The following is an 18,447-nucleotide window of genomic DNA, read 5'->3' on the forward strand; positions in this document are numbered from 1 at the left end:
TTTCTAACAAAAATATCAAAACTACCTATTTCAAAAACAAATTAAACGTTAGTCATTAAAAAAGTTTCTAAAATCTCGATTAATGCAAAATAGAAGTGTGTTAAACAACAACAACTACCTATCAGTCCAAAGAAGCAACAAAGTATAAAACTCGGGAAAATAAATTAACGAAATTACTCTCAATATTTACGGCAAACGAAGAGGATCATCTCAGAAAAGAGACAATACTCATCAATACATAGACAATCATCAATAATTAATCATCTCGAGAGTTATTCATCTCAGAAAAGTTTCTTATCAGTTCTCAATAATTACAAAGACTATTCATTCTCTATTACAGTGATTGTTTTCCCTTAAATCAGTAGAGTTTCAACATTTGTTGAGGAAAGTTGGTGAAAAATAAGAAAAGAAACGTGAAAAAGTCTCGAAATTTTCGTCCTTACTAAAAGACTGATTGTTAAGCTAAAGAACTAATAAGATAAACTAGTGAATAAGTGTTAAATTATAGTGAAAATCAGTTAAAGTGATAGACGAGAGTCAAAATACAACAGCAAAAAACAATGAAAGTTCATAAATGATAAGAAGAATTGACAATATCATCTGAAGTGAAACATTCAGGATAATTGAAAATATATTAAGACACGAGCAATTAAAAATCTATCAAAAAATTCACTCATTTGAAGTGTTTTGAAACGAATAATCTTACGAAACTACTCAACTAAAAATAATTCTACAAATATTGATATTAACTAGTATTAAGCATTGATTATTATTTAAGCTAGTATAGAATAGTCTTGATTAGAATCAATAGAAATCACAATGGGACTCAACTACACGAAACGACAATGGATCATATTAGCAGTGATGGGATTATCAGATTTCTTCAATGCAATATGTGTTAGTCTACAGGTACGTTTGAGGCATTATCACTTAAAATGCGTATATTCTAAAAAGCATATTTTATTTTGATCACGTAGGCTCCATTTTTTCCGAAAGAAGCTGAGAATAAGGGAGCTTCAGCCACAGAATATGGACTTGTATTTGGTATTTTTGAATTGGTTGTATGCTTAGCGTCGCCATTTTATGGTCAATTTTTGAACAGAATAGGACCAAAGGTGAGAATGTCAAATTGAGTAAATAAAGCAACAGTGAATGATGATTTTTATTTCCTATTAGGCTATGTTTCAAGGCGGAGTTTTTACAACGGGAACAAGTGCAATTCTATTTGGTCTACTAGATCGTGTTCCTGGACATGATGCATTTATCACATTAGCTTTTGTCATTAGAATTATTGAAGCACTTGGAAATGCTGCATTTTTAACAGCTTCATTCACAATTATTGCAACGGAATTTCCAAACAGCATTGGCACATCTTTTGCAACACTTGAAACCCTTTTCGGATGTGGATTAATCGTCGGTCCAATGGTATGTATATGAAATTAAAGCGATAATTCGGTCAAAAGCGTACGTCTATATAAGCACTTATATATGGCACTTAATCAGTGTCATTTTAGCACCCTATATAAGTTTTTTCGTATTCTGTTCCTTATCATTTATTTTTTCTTTTCAATTATTCAATTTTTCCTTCTTATTTCAATTCAATGCATGTGCTCATTCACGCAAATTTCATTATCTTCTTACTCACTCACATTTATTTATTTTTGATTTTTCCAGATTGGCGGTGCTTTATATAGTTTTGGAGGCTACTATTTGCCCTTTGTTGTCCTTGGTTCCGCACTTTTTACCTGTGCAATTATGACACTTCTCGTTTTACCTGATCATGGAACTGAGAGAAGTAACAGTGAAAATAAACATTCAATCTTTGAAGTCATGAAGATTCCTGGCATTATTGTATGTTGTCTTGGAATCGGAGCAACAAGCGCATCGATTGGATTCATTAGTGCAACATTGGAACCACATTTAAGACAATTTAACATGTCTGCAATTTGGCTTGGCGTTATGTTTGTCATTAATGGAGGTGTTTATGCTCTTACTGCTCCAATTGTCGGATATCTAGTCGATAAATATAAGAAGCCAAAAATCATATCCATTTTCGGATCTCTATTTATTATGGCTGGTTTTGCTTTAATCGGTAAGTTTCTAATGCGTAATTAATTTTTTTCTTTATTTTTCTAATATTTTCTATTTATCTTATGAATCAACAGGTCCGGTTTCATTCTTGCCATTCGATACTTCATTAACGTTTGTGATTTGTGGATTAATATGTCACGGTATCGGTATTGCAATGTCTTTGGTATCAACATTTTCAGATGCTTTAAGAACAGCCGTCCAGAATGGTTTTCAAGATGGAATCGAAACTTATGGATTAATTAGTGGATTGTGGACATCAATCTGTAAGTATCCTGCTTTTTCTATATAATAATTGACTGTCTACATAATCTACGACTACTAGTGAGTAATGAGTAATTTCATTCAGTCTAATCAGTTGTATTTCTGAGCATGACTTTTATAAATTCATGCATAGTCATCATAAATTTGATGGAATGAGATGAAAATACTTGGCATGAACTCACCTTGTTCCTTAAACTTTACTAAACTTAAATCATAACTAACTCTATAATTTCATCTATTTCTACAGTTGCTCTCGGAGCTTTTATTGGACCATCAGTTGCAGGGTATTTGTTTGATCATTCAGGCTTCAGAAATTCCGTATATTTCATCTTAGTCACACACACAGTTGTTGTCTTCATCTTTGTATTATTCACCTGCTGCTCAAGCTCACCAAGAAAGTCATACAAGGAAATATCATCAGAAGAAAAGCTCATTGGTAAGAGCAACGCTAGTCTTGACGATATTCACTCAAAAAATGGCTCAATATGCTCGTCCACAACAAATATGGCCATTCCATATATGAATAATAATATGGTGATTGCATCAAGCTATGGAAAAAGTCATCATTGGCAGCGAATGGAGGAAGCAAATCTTGGATTATTAGCAGACCGTGATGACAACTACGGAAGCTTCGAGATTGAAGTTCATCGAGATTCAGATCAAACAATTGCATAATATGTTTGTGTTCATTATTTAATTTAATTTTTAGTATGATTTGAACTATTTTTATTAAAATTTGTCAGAACAAGCAATAATTTTTATATTAAGGCAGAATCTTTGACCTAATGACATTATTTTTAATTATTTGTTATAACTATTTTTTAGTGATGATCTTTACTGTAAACTTTTAATTGAATTTATTAAACTAATTTTATCAAATGACGTAAGGAAAATCCATCTGTATTTAATTGTTCTTACTCATCTCAGCTCAGGGACTTTTAAGGAACTGATCTTGAATCTTATTCATCTCATTTCAGGGATTTTTAAGGAACTGATCTTGAATTTAGATTGACAGAGGTTTGTTTTAGCTTGGGGGTATGTGATTTTGTAGGCTGGATCGATTTACGTAAAAATCATCAGACGCAATAACATCGTACCATTAATTGGCACATAATCAATTTATTTTATTTCTAAGCGCCTTAATTAATTATAAAGTCGCCGTTCACTGAATGCTGATAACATTTGCGATGATAACATGGACCATTAAATTTTTCAACAGCTCTCGTGACATGCAGTATTCGCAAAAATTTGTACCTAATAAGGTCAAGGCAATCAGATAAGACGCCTGGAAAAAAAAACGTGTCAACAAACGTTATGCGTCATAGAATTATCGAAGATCAATAAGACTGGATGATTTTGGTGCACAAATAAAAAATGTTTATGACAATAAATAACAATTTATGCGTATTGTTGATACAACATACGGGCATTTAAATTTTTTGAAATATCAAGTTGCCATGCAATAAATAAATACTTTGTCGTATGTTCCTGATTATTTTAGCTAAAAATAGATTTTTTTTTATTTTTATTCTCCTGTTGCGAATTTAAAATCTAATCTTGCCTGCATGTGTAAACATAAAATATTAAAATTGTCAAATTGATGAAAATCACGTCAAGGACAGCCTGAATATTTACATTTATGTCAGTCAATTTTTGAAGATTTTAGCGGTCATGATTGATTTCAAATTCAAAGCCATACAAATTTTAAAAATTTATTTGGTTCTGAAACCATACAAAAGCCTGTAAATTGTAAGGTTTTCTAAAATTCCAGCCATTTTAGTATCGATTTGACTTTTAACGAATGCAGACGCATAAGATTAATTTATTGACTATTTGTTAAGTTAATTTAGTTTAAAAATGGGTATTAGACAACTTCAATTATTTATTCGAAAATATGTACCAACTGGATACTTGGACGTCTCATTGATTGACGAATGTGAAGAATTTAGCAGGCAAGGAAAAAAATAATTTTGTGATTTTTGAAAAATATAAATTTAAACTTTTAGAGAAAACGAAACTCGTCCAATTCTGTTAATTGATCTACATGGATTGATGCGACCACTAGTTAAAGATCAAGAGGAAATTTTTTGTGGAATTCGACACAATGTTGTTAATGAAAAAGCAGATAAATTTCTCAAAAAAATGAGCAAAATCGCAGATTTAATTTTCTTTAATGGTACATACAAAGCCATACTTGAAGACACTACATCTTTATGTCTATACCTTTTTTTATAGATGGACCAATCTTTGACTCTAAACTACCTGAATGGATGAAGAGACAAAATGAACAGTTCGTAAAGTCACAAATAATGATTACTAAGAAGATTGATAAGAAAATTCCATTGAAACGTATTATTGCTGGTGAATCAGAACTGATGTCTCCAACATCTCATTTGAAGATTATTGAAATACTGGCACAAAAATATGGTATGTTGAAAACGGCAATGAACAGAGAGTGTGGCGCAGAAATGTCACAATTTGCATCCCAAAATCAAAGAGTTCTTGGAATTTTGGCCGATGACTCTGACTTTTTAGTATATCCAGGAAATTGGAAATACTTTTCATTGCGTGACTTGAACCAAACCACTCTTATTACGAAGGAATATAATAGAAAGGCATTAAGAGAATTTTTAAGTTTAAATGACCAGGAACTAGTCTTATTGTCAACGTTGAATGGAAATGATGTGATTTCCTTTGAAAAGGACACATTTTGTTTCCACAAATCACTTATTCAACAGCGCAATAATCCAAAAATTCGATTTCCTGCTATAGCTAATTACATTAGAAGTCATAGATTATTTGGAAATGACAATGTGGCTGTTGAAGTTGCTTATGCCATTTATCGCCATAGATCTGAATATACCAGCAACAAAAATAAATTTGTTAAGAAAGTTCAGGATAGCATTGATTTTTATGATATTGTAAGTATTTTGCATGCAAGTTTTATTGTCAGTGACTAATATATTTGATAATATTCTAGGATTTCGAGATTCCTGAGATTAAAGATGACACACAGTATTTTTGCAGCGAAAATTCATTAATTTTTGCATTATCGATTCTAAAACTCATGCCATTTACATTCACATTAAATTATTTTGATCAAGAACGTCCAGCAAACTACTTTGAAAGTGTCAACAGCATGTTCAGCAAACAATTGGGTATTATACTCAATGATAAGTCTGTTGAACAATACAAAATTTATTCTAAGCTGTCATACAATGATCCTGAATATTCCATAATTGAAGTCGATAAATCTACACCAAACATTTTAATCCCGCCATTAATTGAGCTTTTGGATAGATCAGAATTCCCTAAGCATGATCGTATACGATTTAAACTACTCAAATGGTTGATCAGCGAGGAAAATTTGCACTCTGTCAATCTTAAATCGGTCCCTGAAAATATCCTCAAAGATATTTTAGTTCTTGTTTATATGGTTAATGAAGGCTTTATTGATGTCAAGGAAGCTGATATAATTTTGTTATCAATTAAGCATGTACGAGATGGATGTGTACTTAAAAATTTAAAGGCACCTGAAATTTTGCATCCACGAGCTTTTTATGCATCAATTTTGTTCTCAAAATGTCATATTTATGTAGCAAGATCCTTGGAAGTAACAGGACTAAAGGATTTTGAAGTAAGATTTTATTAAATTATTCCCAAAATCCTTAATTTAATTATAAATTTTTTAAAAACAGAAAATTCACAACTTTGATGGCGTTTTGTTTCACTATCTGTTCCTTGAACACATCGATGAAGATTTCGATCAAGCTATGCTTCTTGGCAATTTGGCAGAATATCGTTATTACGCATAATTTTAATGCCACAAACATTCAAGTTTATTAAGGAAAAATCAAATAATTTTTTTCTTATATTTTATATTAATTTTGAAGAAATAAAGGAAGTAAGTATGCTCATCGTTTAATTTAGACAACAATCTTTAATTTCATGTGTAATTCTAATTGAAAAATTGAACTGTACAATTGTTTTACAATTCTTCCGAATTTGTATGTTTCTGTAATAAGTACAATTAAACATTTAAGTAGGTCATGAATCACAATTGATCTGTACGACCAGCGAATAAGTAAATAAGCAGCTCCATAAATCAATTTCAACGATAATAGAATTAAAAAAAAATACAAAATAAGCGTCCCTAAACGATCACTTGTATTTTCTTTACTGATTAGGTGTTAAAATAAAATTGTGCGGTGAACGATCGTTTAATTACAAAATCGTAATGCCGCATTTGCAAACTCATTCAGTATATACTCTCTCCGATGTGTGTAGAACGAAAAATGTATTGTAGATCATAAAATGCTTATCAAAAAAAATTGAAACATTATTGCTGGCGGCAATTTGACGTGATTATAATTCAATTTCAATGTTTCCGTGTGAATGAAGAAGAAGTGGAAGTGGCGCTAGCGTAAATAAATGAAAGTCAGTTGCTATTTTGTTTGATTATTTCTCTTTTTTTTTTGGGGTAAAGAAAATGAAATTCAAAATTATTTAATTCACTTTTTTAAAAAATAATAAATATACAATTAATTGGATATAAGTAAATAGTTGTTGTTGTTTTTTTTAATAATTATAATACATAATCAATCAATTATGCTGTAATAGTAACTTCATTCAATTTAGGAATAATTAAAAAATCTTAAATGTCGGCGAAAAGCTTTTCGCCTTCAGCAAAACTAATTGTGGAATTTTTCGATAAAAGAGAGTAGATGTAAGGTAGGAAGTACGATTTCTCATTGCCTTCTTCGTCAACATACTTGAAACGTAATTCTGCAAACTTTTTCAATCGATCTGAACTCCACTGACTTGATCCTGAATATGAAATTAATAAAATAGAATTGATTAAATTTTAGTGCTATTGAAATTGACATTCAGGAACAAACCTTTGCTTATCACTTCATAAACTTCTGCCACACCAAGTTCTCCACGTTGATCTGTAATAATAGAATAAAGTCATGCAATTATTATGAAGCAAGGCATGTAAACTAATTAAAAATAAGAAGATCTAACATTGGTTCCTATGGCAGTGATTAATTTATATTAAAGGCATACAGCAAACACTCATAATGCCATTAACATGTCACAAAATTCTAATTACAATATCCAATAAGAAGAAAAAAGCTTTCAAGACAATTAGGATTACGTACAGTCACGAAAATGACTATACATGCTATAATTGTTAACCCATATATATTTAATCGCACAATAGACACAAGCTTCTTTTTCCACTAGACTTCGTGACTGTTACTTGCATTATGCTTGTCAATAATCGTATGTGGAGCATGATTAGTGCGTTTTCAAATCAGACATAACAATTGTGCTTCAAGGAAATGAAAAACTCTTTTTAACTTTGTTGCCGACACGCGAAACTGAACACTTTTGCTTTCTGTTGTAAGCGTCTGGTTATGGCAGTTAATGTAAAGCTCACCAGGTTTAAGTCACTAAGAATAACTCACTGTTCACAAACTACTCACCTTGTACACGCTGCAAGCGACTAGTGAAAAATCCAATGACCATTTCAATATTTTGAATAATGTCCTGAAATGCTGGATTACTTCTGAAGCACTCGAATACATTTCGTTTATATAGCAACGTATATACCAAGTTGGGACAGTATACTAATTGATGTGAGAGACATGAATTTATAATTTCTAGCACCATTCTCAAAACTTCTTCCAAAACTGTTAAGTCTTGCATCTAAATGTATAAATTACAGATAATTTAGTATGCAGTTATAGTAATCAAATAAGTCATAGATTACCACATCTTCAGCAACTTCAACAACACTCGATTCCAATTTCCTCACATCATCTAATTGCGTCTGTAATCGAGCATACTTCTTAGCAAGTGTTTCAAACAGCGAGACTAATCTTTGGGACACGTATGGATGTAGATATCGGAACTGTGATGACATGTTGGCCAAACATGCAAGACAATTCGTATGAAGATATTTATCACGTACTTTAAGCATATTGTATTGAATCGTACGAATAATCACAAGAATTAAAAGACCACCTAATGATATCTCGGAAATTGAACGTTCTGTGTACCACTGGATATTCTTCAACATTATTTGATGGACATTTTTATTGAATCCATCATCCTCAGAGAGAATAAGGAGAACGATAAGAGACATATAGATGTGATGTGAACTACTATCTGGGGCATTGTAAAGTATTTGTAGAATTGGCACAACCAATTCCTGAAGATTTTGTTGATTCATAACAAATCGATAGAATTTCTCATTGCGATGTAGAAGCAAATAGAGAAGCAATGTTGTCTGATCTAAATGTGTTATTTTGCATAATGTTTGATATAATCCTGAATAATCGATTTTAAAGGAACTGACGTCATCTTCTTTCAGCAACTCTGTCGAATTTGTGCAATTAAAGAGACTATAACGATAAGGATTATTTTGTAAGTCAACTGAATCGTCTGCATTATGATTCGTTAAAATTAATATAAGCAACAAGCTTTGATTAGCCAATGGATAATTTTCCTTAAATGACTTAGGCATTTCTTCACTTTCTGGTGATTTTTTTGAAAATGTCAACATAGACCAGAATGATTCAGCTAATCCGAAAACAAATGATCCACCAGCTCCTAAATTTCCATAAGCGCCATTGACTGGTGCTGGATTCATTCGAGATACAAGATGCAATAATGTTGCTAATAAGGTTGATGCATATTTGCACTTGTAAATCGTACGGAATATTGTTGAACGTTCTGTTGTCTGTTGATTGAAGAGATAAACTGAACACAGCACCAAGATCACATTTACACATTCGAGAAGTAAGTGATAAGTATGGTCCTTAAGTGGTATCACACAAATTATATTGAAAATTGTCTCAAGAAATGCATCAAATTTAGTTCCATCAATGATTTTTGTTGCTGTATTATTTGATGTATTTTCAATCGTTAAAGTCACATCCTGTGGTGTTCCATTAGTCTCTGTTGATCTTGGTAGTGCCTCAAAATGTTGCAAAAGTAGAAATTCACCTCCGATTTCGAGAATATACTTGATAAGAACTCGTAATACATAGACGGCGTTGTAGATTTTATATATGTGAACGTGACTAAAAATAAAGGAAATAACATAGATATCATGTACATGATAAAAATTAATTGCTTAAAGTCAGTTTAAGTACCTTTCGTTGTCAGAAAGTGTCAATAATTCATCGGATGTTTTCCTTAAGAAAACTGTAATTAATGAGCCGAAATTGCCGCTTGTCAAATTATTCTGTATGAAACTTTCTAGGAAGCTCTCTATTCGTGAGTCAAAATTCAAATATTCCTCGTTTGTGGCTGGTGTCTTGATAGTAAATTTAAGGAATTCTTCAAAAAATTCATTATTGTCTGACGAAATGTGTGCTTTCCCGACAAATTGTTGTAGATATTGATTCGCATTTAGCTCGGCCGGCTTACTAGTGCTCACATTAATACCCATAATCGTTATTTCGCTTACTAATAACTTTAAAACTAGATAAAATTAAATAAATTTAAAAAAATTTCCACATCAACACCGAACCTTACAAATGTTTCTTTTTTTCTAGAACCTTTCAAATTTTTTTAAAAGACGCGAAAATCGAAAAATCAAAACAAAATCTTTATCTTGAGAATTTTTCTTAATTAAACATTAGTCAGTGGATATAAAATAATGGGGCCAGATCCAGAAAAGTTAATTAATCGTGACAATAGTTTTGACACAGGCGATTACGTGATAAATAATCAATTAGACGATGAAATGGATATTGAAGAAAATCAGATAAACGATGGATATTTAATGTTAAATGACCAAGATGATCAGCACATTCCAGCTAATGACGATGACTCTGACGAGTCAGAAGATGACGAAGAAATGAACGAATACTCGTTCCCAGAAAATAATCAAGAATCTCCAATAAATGCACCAAATGTTCCAATAATAAGAAGCTCATCCACTGAATTAGTCACAGACGTATGGAATAATACATCATCCAGTTCCAATATAGAAATCACCAATGAAAAATCAGAGCAAATCACTCAAATTATGAGTAAAATTACACTTCCAAATGCTCCAGCATGGCTCAATGAAATAAATCCTGAAAATATTCTAGACCGGATAAAGAATAAAAATAATAAAGGAAGTAGCTCCGATGTAAATAATTAATTTTAAGCTAAAAGACAAATAAATATGCTAAATATGTGATTTATAATTTAACAGCTTTTTGAAATTTGAATTTTCTCGATCTCCAAAAATTTAACGGTGTTTTGAACATTCAAAATCGAAGGACGAGAAACTCTTCAAATACAATTCAAACAAATAAAAACCGTTTAAAATTTAAATAATAAAACAGTTGATTTAATTTGAGTAACAAAAAATCTTTATTTCAGGCTCTATAGAATATATAATATATATCAATTTGAGTAGTATTTAAAGAAGATTTTGGCAAAAATTATAAATGTTATAAATTGATTATCACAAAAGGCTAGTTAATTAACTATTATCTCTCAATTGCAGCAAAAAAGTCTACCTGAACATTAGTCTCAAAATACAATAGTGCAGATTAAAGAATTATAATTTTTTTTTCTAACATCTATCGCTCATTATTCCCCCATATGTAATATATATTTTAAAGTAAATCCGTAATATGCAATTCTTGTCATTAAAAATTAATTAATTAATATACAATTTTGATTATAATAAAAAATAGGAAAGCATGTAATGTAACATAAAATATATATATTGTACTTCCTTTTCAGTGAATAAATTGGTAACAGATTTAAGTTTTTTTTTTCATTTTGCTAAGTTAAGAAGAGATATGCAGACATGATTAATGTATGGCAAATAATATCTTTGTAAGTGTGAAACATGAAATTATTAACATAAAGTTTCATTGATCCATAAACTTTTAAAATTTCATGTTGCTTAGAGGGACTTTAAAAAAATTGCTTAAATAGACAGTAAAAATTCCATTGCACGATGTCTAGTCTGGCCAATAATTTAACTACTCTGTTATTTTTGTTTATGTGCTTCAAAAAATATATAATATGTGTAGGAAATTATGGTTAAAAATATTATGCAATTGCCTCTTAAATTTCTTCACACCTTTTTTTTATACTTTCGAAATAGGAAAAAAAGAAAGAAAATAATTATTTAAATGCATTTTTAAAAACTCGAAATGTGATAAAAATAATGTGCTATTCTACTCGTTTTAATTACCATAATTAATTAATGTTTTTCTCTTACTGTTTTCATCAATAAAAAAATAATTTTTCTTACTCTGCTTATTTACTATAAATATATGTTATTCATTCTTATATTCTTTTGCATAAAACACAATGCTGTCCAAATTAACTGCCATAATGCGATGAGTAATGGAAATTCAATCTTTTTTTCCGTCTCAGCTCTTTTGTTGTAATACTTTGTATCATGTTACACATGATGATGTTGTTGGAATGAGTGTCGATGAACTTTTAAATAATTTGAATTGCAATTTGTTAAAAAAAAAATTTGAAATTTTAAAAATTAATGGCACGAAGCTATGAGTTGAAAATATTTAAATTTGAAAAATACGTTAGAATTTAAATTTTAAAAATTCGTTGAAAATTAATGTTATTTGAATATTATAAATTCGTTAAAGCTCAAAAAAGGAATTTAATTGTTAAAAAAAATCAAAAATTCACACAGTTATCAATAAATCGAGCAAAAGGCGCTGCAATTCGTTGACAAAAATGCTTACTCATCGACTAGCCTCATCGATCGCCGCACATGCGATAATTTGGACATCATTGGCATATATTATTGAAAGTTTTACGTACTATTAAAACATTTATCATTGGTAATTTTTCCATTTCGATTACATAATTTTAATGAAATGCTTAATGTATGCATAAAAATGATTCTTCTTACTTGTGTTTTGTGCTTGAAAATAGTTTCATCATTTCTCTTTATGATTATTATTATTAACTATTATATATTCACTGCTCAGTGCTTCTTCTTGAAAAAATTAAAGCAAAAATAATTTGTATACTTTCTTGTCTGGTCATATTACTTTGTTTAAGTATCGGTTAATAATATAGAAATTTGGGGGAGTTTTTTTTTTTTGTTTAAAAACATTTTTTTGATGTCGCATTATCTGTTTTTGTTTTTCTAAATTTTTTTTCACACTCATAAATTTTTTAAAGGATTGAGGATTATAGTTAAATTAACTGAATAGTTTGACTTTTTCATCACATGAAAAATTAGTAATTTTCAACACTCACTTTACTTTGAAAATATATGTTTTTTTTTTTTGATTTTGCTTCTTTTCCACACACGACTTTAGCTTTTTGATTAAATAATTATTTGAATAAATTTTTTAATCTTCCTGAACGGAATTTCTGCTTTTAGAAAATTTCGAGAAAGTCCGATACTCCAGACTCTGAATCGGATGAAGAGTACTCAAAGAACATTCTTTCTTCTATGAAATTCCAAAATAAGAGGCTCTGTATGTGGAAAAAATTTGGGAAGATTAACTTAATAAACTTAATAATAAATTAACATTAATATGAGCTACCGGAAGATTTTCTAGATGTCCAAGGCTGTTTATAGCTCGTGTTCTTGTTGGCTCACCGACGTCTACCTTCTTACCATCCAATAGGCAATGTCTGTAAAAGCACTTGTTCCCGAATGGACATGTTCCTTGACCCTGTAATGATATAATTTACATTTAACAAGAGTTCAATATGTAAATGTTTCAAAACACTATAAATGTTTGCACTCAGGTAAATTGTACAGTTTTGAAATGAATTAAAAGCTATTTCAAATTGACAAAAACCGTTAAAAATGTGACTAACCTTTTTGAAATACTTGCAATCCTTTTCACTTAAAGCATTTTTATATTTTGAGATGAGTGTCTCCTTTTCCTCGGCATTATCAAACCAAAAGCTAGATGGACATACAAAGTCTGAGCAGACTCTGCACTCGGGACATGAACGAATTATCTTATTATCAAATTGTTTAGCTTGTCGCCACGTTCTAATACATTCGAGACAGAAGCAATGATTGCAATTGGGTAAAATTCCAAATCGCTGTTCACGTCCATCTTTCTCCCATACAATATCAAAGCAAATTCCACAAGTTTTCTCCTTTGAGCGCTGAATTGAAAATGCTAATTCCATTTCCTTTTCGTGAGCAGATATGCAGTCTCTTTCGTGTTTTTTCCTCTGCTCTACATCGTATGGATCAAGGCAAAATTTTCCGCACATTTCACACATTTCGCCATGAGCATACGAGCATGTTTCATAGCGACAAATTCCACTTTTCATAAGAAATGGACAAATTCTATCGAAATAATTTATTAGTTATAGTATAACAATAATAAATTATATGACTTACTGAGTAGAATTATCGGCAGGGTAGATAGAAAGTTCTGTTGCTTGCTCGCTGGGGTCTCTGTTAGCGTTCACAACATCTGCGTACGATTTGGGCGGAAAATTTGAATCAAAGTCTTGTTTATAAATTGTAGGCACAAAAATGGGAGCTTGAGGATTTAAATTATTCGTTGATGAAGATGTTGAAGATGATAGTAAAATAGATTGCGCAATATTATTATTTATAGTTGATGTTGCCTCAAAACTCGTTGCTGGAAGAAAGAGAAATAAACGTGTCATTTGTTTTCGGACGAAAAAAAGTAGGACAGTTACTGTTATGTGCTGTTTTTAAGTAATAAATTGCTGAAAATTTAGTTTTTGGACTTACCTTCATTATGAAGAAACTTGCAATTATCGCCAAAACGACATCCAGGATAGAATCTGCATGGGATATTAACCTTCTCGAAATTTGCGCCACTTGTTGATGGACGAAACGACGTCGATGCCATTTGATTTATTATAAATCGGTGACTAACAAAAATATCTTGTTTATAGTGTGTATAAAAATAATATAAAGTGAACGAAATGAAGTAACAAAATCGATTGACCAATAATAAATTGCTTATTCAATTCCTCGAGTTACAACATTCACTTTCTATCTGCGTAAATTTCAATTGAGTCAATTTCTTAGCACTTTTTTGGGCATTCCTTTTGTTGAATCTGTCTGTCCAAATATCTTTTATCTCAAAGAATTTCAGGAAAAAAAATTCTTTTCAAATTGTCAAAAATCTTTTGTTCTCAATTTATCTATCGAAAATTGTCTCAAATCCACAAATTTCACTCCACAAACACTTTTTATGATTCGTAGAATGGATCGATGTTCTTATATTCTAAATAAAATATTGCTATCTTAGTTAAATTCACTTTTTTAATGAAATATTTTGGAATTTCTCTAGACATCAACTTACCAAAATGCACGGCCGTGGAAAAATGATGATTTTTGAATATTTTTTAAAACGTTAATTTTTTGCAATTATTTTTATTTTCAGAGGTTTTAAACAGAGCAAGTTCTACGGTTTTAGTCGCATTATTTAAAATAATCACCTTAGTAGTTCCAATTTTGTCTGGCTGATTGTTCAAGTAACATTTTTAATTAAATTTTCGTAAATTTATATTGAAACTGTATATTTGCTGTTATATGGCTTTAGTGATGTCAAAACATTTCTAAGGTTTCTCATTTAAATTTTTGAAAACCGTTAAAGACAAAATTCACTAATTTAAAATGTTTCCTACATGTGCGCTCTATTTTCCGATTCGCATCTGTAAAGCTACACTCTAACTTGATTACCTACGACCTCTATTATTTCAACATAATTTTGTTATTGGATTTGTAGATAATTCATAATTTTCATAAATTAGGCAGGCTTTATGGATAAATTGTCATTTGTTAAGTGATTATAAAGACTTTAGACATAATGTTTTGATTTAATACAATAATAGACTTAGCATACGTGAGACTAAAAGCCAAATTTAAACAATTTGAAGCTACTTGAAGGAAGGAGAAAAAAAATATTGAAAAGATAAATTAGAGGAAAAGCCGATATGAATACAAAAAAGAACGTCCTCGTGGGATGTACAGGCTCTATCGCAGCTATAAAATTGCCTGTGGTGCTTAATCTGTTGAAAAAACGAGATCCAACCTTTCAAGTAAGCATGAAAAAAATTATCAATATTTTGTTGCCATTCTCTCTGGATCACATATTTGTAAACATCCATTTTTTCTAATCGGATTCTTATTGTCTTCTCTTATGCTAGATTCGTGTTGTGTTGACGGAACGAGCTAAACATTTTGTAAATATCAATGAAATCTCATCAATGGCAGAAGTTTTCACCGACCAAAGTGAATGGCACATAACGAAAGGACTCAATGAGCAGAGTCTTCATCTTGAACTTGTACAATGGGCTGATATATTCATAATTTCACCTATGGATGCAAATACATTAGGAAAAATTAGCTCGGGAATTTGTGATAATTTGCTAACTTGTGTGGCGCGAGCTTGGGATTTACACAAACCGCTGCTCTTTTGTCCTGAAATGAATACAAAAATGTTCCTGCATCCGATCACTAGCAAACAAATTGAGGAACTAAAGATCTATGGATATTATGAACTTCCATCAATATCAGAGACACTATTAACGGATAGTAGTGGAGCTGGAGCCTTATCAGAAATTAACTATATCATTGATTCAATCTTTAATCATGTTCAACAACTCCAACATCAAGCTGTAAGTTATATCCAATAAAAAATCATGACATTTAATTAATAATTTAATTTATGCCAAAGAAGCAAATGCACTCGAATGACGGTGACTCAACGATGGAGCCTTTTGAACAAAAATATAATCATCATATGCAGAATAAATATGCATCACAAAGTAGTACGCCATCAGTTAGTCCAACAAGTGTTGTGCCACACATGAGCGGTTTCGTTCAAGTCAAACAAAGAGCTCAGCATGGCAATCCAGCTACTAAACCGTAAGTATAAAAAAATATCTTTATTTGTTTTATGATTTGGTTTCTAAGTTAATTTTCTTAAGATTCACTTGTGACATTTGTGGTGGAAAATTTTCTCGTTATTCAAGCCTCTGGTCTCACAAGACACTTCATACTGGAATCAAAAAATTTGTGTGTACTATATGTAATGCGAGCTTCGCAAAGGCCAATTATCTTAATAATCATAAGAGGGTATGTCCATAAATTACTCAATTCTCACTCATTTTTCCTCTAATAATCATGCATTTATACTTTTTTTATGCTATTTATAGACACATACAGGTAAGCATTGTACTTTTTTTCCTTTATTTTAGCTCATTTCTAGAAAATTTTTGATCATAACTTTTATTCCTTAATACGACACAAATAATGTCAATAGGTGAAAAGCCTTATCGGTAAGTCTTGAATTTATTATTTTTAGCTGGTGATTATTGACTAATTTTTTGGGGTTTTTACATATTTTTAGATGCAGTACTTGCGGTCAATCTTTCGCTCAATCGACTCATTTAAAGGTAATTTGACATTGATTCACATTTGGGTATATTTCCAGGAAAGGAATTTCGATTTCCAATTTCCAACAAATTAGATTGGAATATTCCAATAATTCCAGTTTGATGCAAAGAATTTTTAAATTTGAAAAATCCGTTAAAATTTTCAATTAAATTGTTTTTGTACTGAAGCTAATGCATGACTTTTCTGATAATTTTAGAATCACGAAAGAATTCATAGCGGTGAAAAGCCATTTACCTGTGAGGTTTGCCATAAAGATTTTGCGAGATATTCAACCTTATGGAATCATAGACGGGTAAGATACTAATGCATACCTAATTGTTCTAGACTAATTTATCAATATTTCTTGAAATTTTAGATTCATACAGGCGAGAAGCCTTATAAGTAAGTACATAGAAACTGACAAAAATTTAATGGAACTAATGAAAAATTAATTTAATTTTAGATGTTCATGGTGCAGCTCGGCATTTTCACAAGCAACTCATTTAAGAAAACACGAAAAAGTACATTTGGGAATCAAGCCATTTAAATGTAAGGAATAAGTGATGACTTTGAAATAGCAACACGAATTGATTGTTTAAAGAATATTTTTCATTTAATCACGTCTAGGTGAAGTATGTTCATCAAGTTTCGCTGATAGATTTGCTCTTCAACGGCATTCGAAAACTCATCTTAAAACAGAACATGGAATATGTTCATAAAAGAATTTTAATAGGTTTTGATCAGTAATGATGATCATTAAATGATAAGACTAAGATTTTTACAGTAATATGTCAACTTGGTTGCTGCTCGTTGCCAAAATTTGTCAATCGAGATTATTTATTTCTAAAATACATTTGAGTTATGTTTTTTTAGCAAGGACTTTTATGATTTTAATTAATTATCTAGCATGGCTAGGCATGACTACCTAAAAAAAGAACTTTTTATCAAATTTGACTGCATTTAACGAACTTTTGAGGAACATACTAACACTAAATTATTTACGTTATGAAATCTTGATTACTTTTTAAGGAATGGCAGCAACACAGACATTTGTGACATATTCAAGACGTTCTCAAATCATGAATGGAACTAAAATCGCTTAAACAATTTTTAATCTTATTTTGATTCGACCAAAAAAAAAGTTAATCGATATTAGCACAAACATTTCTCATAATCTCGAGCTTTCAATATTGTAAAGGATTTTTTCTTAATAATTAGATGATTACAATCAGTAGACAGTAACACAATCCAATGATGATCAAAATGAGATTTAAAAGTTTTTTCATGATTTGACGGGATTTGACGTAAAAAGAAACAGGATCTTGATCATAAAATCTGATCATTTCCATCTCTCCCCCATGTCTTTAATAAAAAAATAATTAGTAATGATAATAAATAATTGTAATGATTGAATATCTACATATTATCTCAAAATAAAATTGGATTCTTTTAAAAAATGACTAAACTTTTTTCAACTGTCAAAAAATATTTCAAATTTTGCAGTCAAATTGAGGCAAAAAAGATGCAAAAATTCTTATTGTTTAAAATGCTCTAAAATTGAATTTGAAAAAATTGTGAAAAATAATTAATTAGATCATTGTTTGATAAATTTGCCATGAATAATTCGTTTCAACAAAAGAGAATCAACTTAATACCACCGGAAAAAGGTTCATTTCCACTTGATCACGAATCTGCATGTA

The 18,447-nt window shown here is 30.4% G+C and overlaps 6 protein-coding genes across 10 annotated transcripts; 4 read left to right on the forward strand and 2 right to left on the reverse strand.

Annotated features, from left to right (window-relative positions):
• Positions 1–160: 160 nt before the first annotated feature.
• Positions 161–3,134, forward strand: LOC139098324 (MFS-type transporter SLC18B1-like). The gene is made up of 6 exons (XM_070650472.1): positions 161–909; positions 978–1,115; positions 1,177–1,425; positions 1,675–2,092; positions 2,166–2,354; positions 2,600–3,134. Exons 1-6 carry the CDS (start codon positions 820–822, stop codon positions 3,025–3,027), a joined length of 1,512 nt encoding a protein of 503 aa, XP_070506573.1. The 5' UTR covers positions 161–819; the 3' UTR covers positions 3,028–3,134.
• Positions 3,135–4,158: 1,024 nt separating this feature from the next.
• Positions 4,159–6,226, forward strand: LOC139098351 (uncharacterized). The gene is made up of 5 exons (XM_070650521.1): positions 4,159–4,304; positions 4,359–4,528; positions 4,588–5,273; positions 5,333–5,989; positions 6,051–6,226. Exons 1-5 carry the CDS (start codon positions 4,210–4,212, stop codon positions 6,165–6,167), a joined length of 1,725 nt encoding a protein of 574 aa, XP_070506622.1. The 5' UTR covers positions 4,159–4,209; the 3' UTR covers positions 6,168–6,226.
• Positions 6,227–6,798: 572 nt separating this feature from the next.
• Positions 6,799–9,901, reverse strand: LOC139098033 (dymeclin). Its single transcript, XM_070650145.1, has 5 exons — positions 9,516–9,901; positions 8,129–9,443; positions 7,842–8,064; positions 7,251–7,301; positions 6,799–7,179 (listed from the first exon to the last, which is right to left on the reverse strand). Exons 1-5 carry the CDS (start codon positions 9,812–9,814, stop codon positions 7,007–7,009), a joined length of 2,061 nt encoding a protein of 686 aa, XP_070506246.1. The 5' UTR covers positions 9,815–9,901; the 3' UTR covers positions 6,799–7,006.
• Positions 9,902–9,921: 20 nt separating this feature from the next.
• LOC139098034 (uncharacterized) lies at positions 9,922–10,692 on the forward strand. Its single transcript, XM_070650146.1, has one exon. The coding sequence runs from the start codon at positions 10,025–10,027 to the stop codon at positions 10,514–10,516; it is 492 nt and encodes a 163-aa protein (XP_070506247.1). The 5' UTR covers positions 9,922–10,024; the 3' UTR covers positions 10,517–10,692.
• Positions 10,693–10,707: 15 nt separating this feature from the next.
• Positions 10,708–14,734, reverse strand: LOC139098035 (E3 ubiquitin-protein ligase makorin-1-like). 4 transcript variants are annotated; one of them, XR_011545141.1, is made up of 6 exons: positions 14,090–14,659; positions 13,727–13,973; positions 13,186–13,672; positions 12,906–13,037; positions 12,260–12,834; positions 10,708–11,455 (listed from the first exon to the last, which is right to left on the reverse strand). XR_011545141.1 is itself a non-coding variant. In XM_070650148.1 (6 exons), exons 2-6 carry the CDS (start codon positions 14,208–14,210, stop codon positions 12,736–12,738), a joined length of 1,086 nt encoding a protein of 361 aa, XP_070506249.1. In that variant the 5' UTR covers positions 14,211–14,591; positions 14,670–14,734; the 3' UTR covers positions 10,708–12,735. The 4 variants fall into 4 exon arrangements, 2 of the variants coding, with proteins under 2 accessions (XP_070506249.1, XP_070506248.1); XR_011545140.1 differs by having other exon boundaries at positions 10,708–11,467; XM_070650148.1 differs by adding an exon at positions 14,670–14,734 and having other exon boundaries at positions 10,708–12,834; positions 14,090–14,591.
• Positions 14,735–15,058: 324 nt separating this feature from the next.
• On the forward strand, positions 15,059–18,212 carry LOC139098146 (zinc finger protein 233-like). 2 transcript variants are annotated; one of them, XM_070650267.1, is made up of 11 exons: positions 15,059–15,408; positions 15,517–15,987; positions 16,047–16,237; positions 16,300–16,447; positions 16,528–16,537; positions 16,635–16,650; positions 16,722–16,767; positions 16,965–17,060; positions 17,124–17,149; positions 17,211–17,296; positions 17,375–18,212. In XM_070650267.1, the coding sequence occupies exons 1-11, from the start codon at positions 15,304–15,306 to the stop codon at positions 17,464–17,466; spliced, it is 1,287 nt and encodes a 428-aa protein (XP_070506368.1). In that variant the 5' UTR covers positions 15,059–15,303; the 3' UTR covers positions 17,467–18,212. The 2 variants fall into 2 exon arrangements, with proteins under 2 accessions (XP_070506368.1, XP_070506369.1); XM_070650268.1 differs by having other exon boundaries at positions 15,060–15,408; positions 16,050–16,237.
• Positions 18,213–18,447: the final 235 nt, after the last annotated feature.

This window comes from Chironomus tepperi, unplaced genomic scaffold (assembly GCF_022539635.2).
Source record: "Chironomus tepperi strain 1889 unplaced genomic scaffold, CSIRO-AGI_Ctep_v1 contig_445, whole genome shotgun sequence".
In the NCBI taxonomy this organism is placed as follows: Eukaryota; Metazoa; Arthropoda; class Insecta; order Diptera; family Chironomidae; genus Chironomus; species Chironomus tepperi.

Excerpts from the sequence above, each read along its gene's own strand:
- LOC139098324 (XM_070650472.1), top strand. The coding sequence starts at position 820 with ATGGGACTCAACTACACGAAACGACAATGGATCATATTAGCAGTGATG. Across the intron at positions 1,116-1,176 it reads TGAACAGAATAGGACCAAAG|GCTATGTTTCAAGGCGGAGT; the intron begins GTGAGAATGTCA and ends ATTTCCTATTAG. Across the intron at positions 1,426-1,674 it reads GATTAATCGTCGGTCCAATG|ATTGGCGGTGCTTTATATAG; the intron begins GTATGTATATGA and ends TGATTTTTCCAG.
- LOC139098351 (XM_070650521.1), top strand. The coding sequence starts at position 4,210 with ATGGGTATTAGACAACTTCAATTATTTATTCGAAAATATGTACCAACT. Across the intron at positions 4,305-4,358 it reads GAATGTGAAGAATTTAGCAG|AGAAAACGAAACTCGTCCAA; the intron begins GCAAGGAAAAAA and ends TTAAACTTTTAG. Across the intron at positions 5,990-6,050 it reads CAGGACTAAAGGATTTTGAA|AAAATTCACAACTTTGATGG; the intron begins GTAAGATTTTAT and ends TTTTAAAAACAG.
- LOC139098033 (XM_070650145.1), bottom strand. The coding sequence starts at position 9,814 with ATGGGTATTAATGTGAGCACTAGTAAGCCGGCCGAGCTAAATGCGAAT. Across the intron at positions 9,444-9,515 it reads ACACTTTCTGACAACGAAAG|TCACGTTCACATATATAAAA; the intron begins GTACTTAAACTG and ends CTTTATTTTTAG. Across the intron at positions 8,065-8,128 it reads TTGAAGTTGCTGAAGATGTG|ATGCAAGACTTAACAGTTTT; the intron begins GTAATCTATGAC and ends TTATACATTTAG.
- LOC139098034 (XM_070650146.1), top strand. The coding sequence starts at position 10,025 with ATGGGGCCAGATCCAGAAAAGTTAATTAATCGTGACAATAGTTTTGAC.
- LOC139098035 (XM_070650148.1), bottom strand. The coding sequence starts at position 14,210 with ATGGCATCGACGTCGTTTCGTCCATCAACAAGTGGCGCAAATTTCGAG. Across the intron at positions 13,974-14,089 it reads CAAGTTTCTTCATAATGAAG|CAACGAGTTTTGAGGCAACA; the intron begins GTAAGTCCAAAA and ends TCTTTCTTCCAG. Across the intron at positions 12,835-12,905 it reads GACATCTAGAAAATCTTCCG|AGCCTCTTATTTTGGAATTT; the intron begins GTAGCTCATATT and ends TTCCACATACAG.
- LOC139098146 (XM_070650267.1), top strand. The coding sequence starts at position 15,304 with ATGAATACAAAAAAGAACGTCCTCGTGGGATGTACAGGCTCTATCGCA. Across the intron at positions 15,988-16,046 it reads AACAACTCCAACATCAAGCT|AAGCAAATGCACTCGAATGA; the intron begins GTAAGTTATATC and ends TTTATGCCAAAG. Across the intron at positions 16,768-16,964 it reads CTCAATCGACTCATTTAAAG|AATCACGAAAGAATTCATAG; the intron begins GTAATTTGACAT and ends TGATAATTTTAG.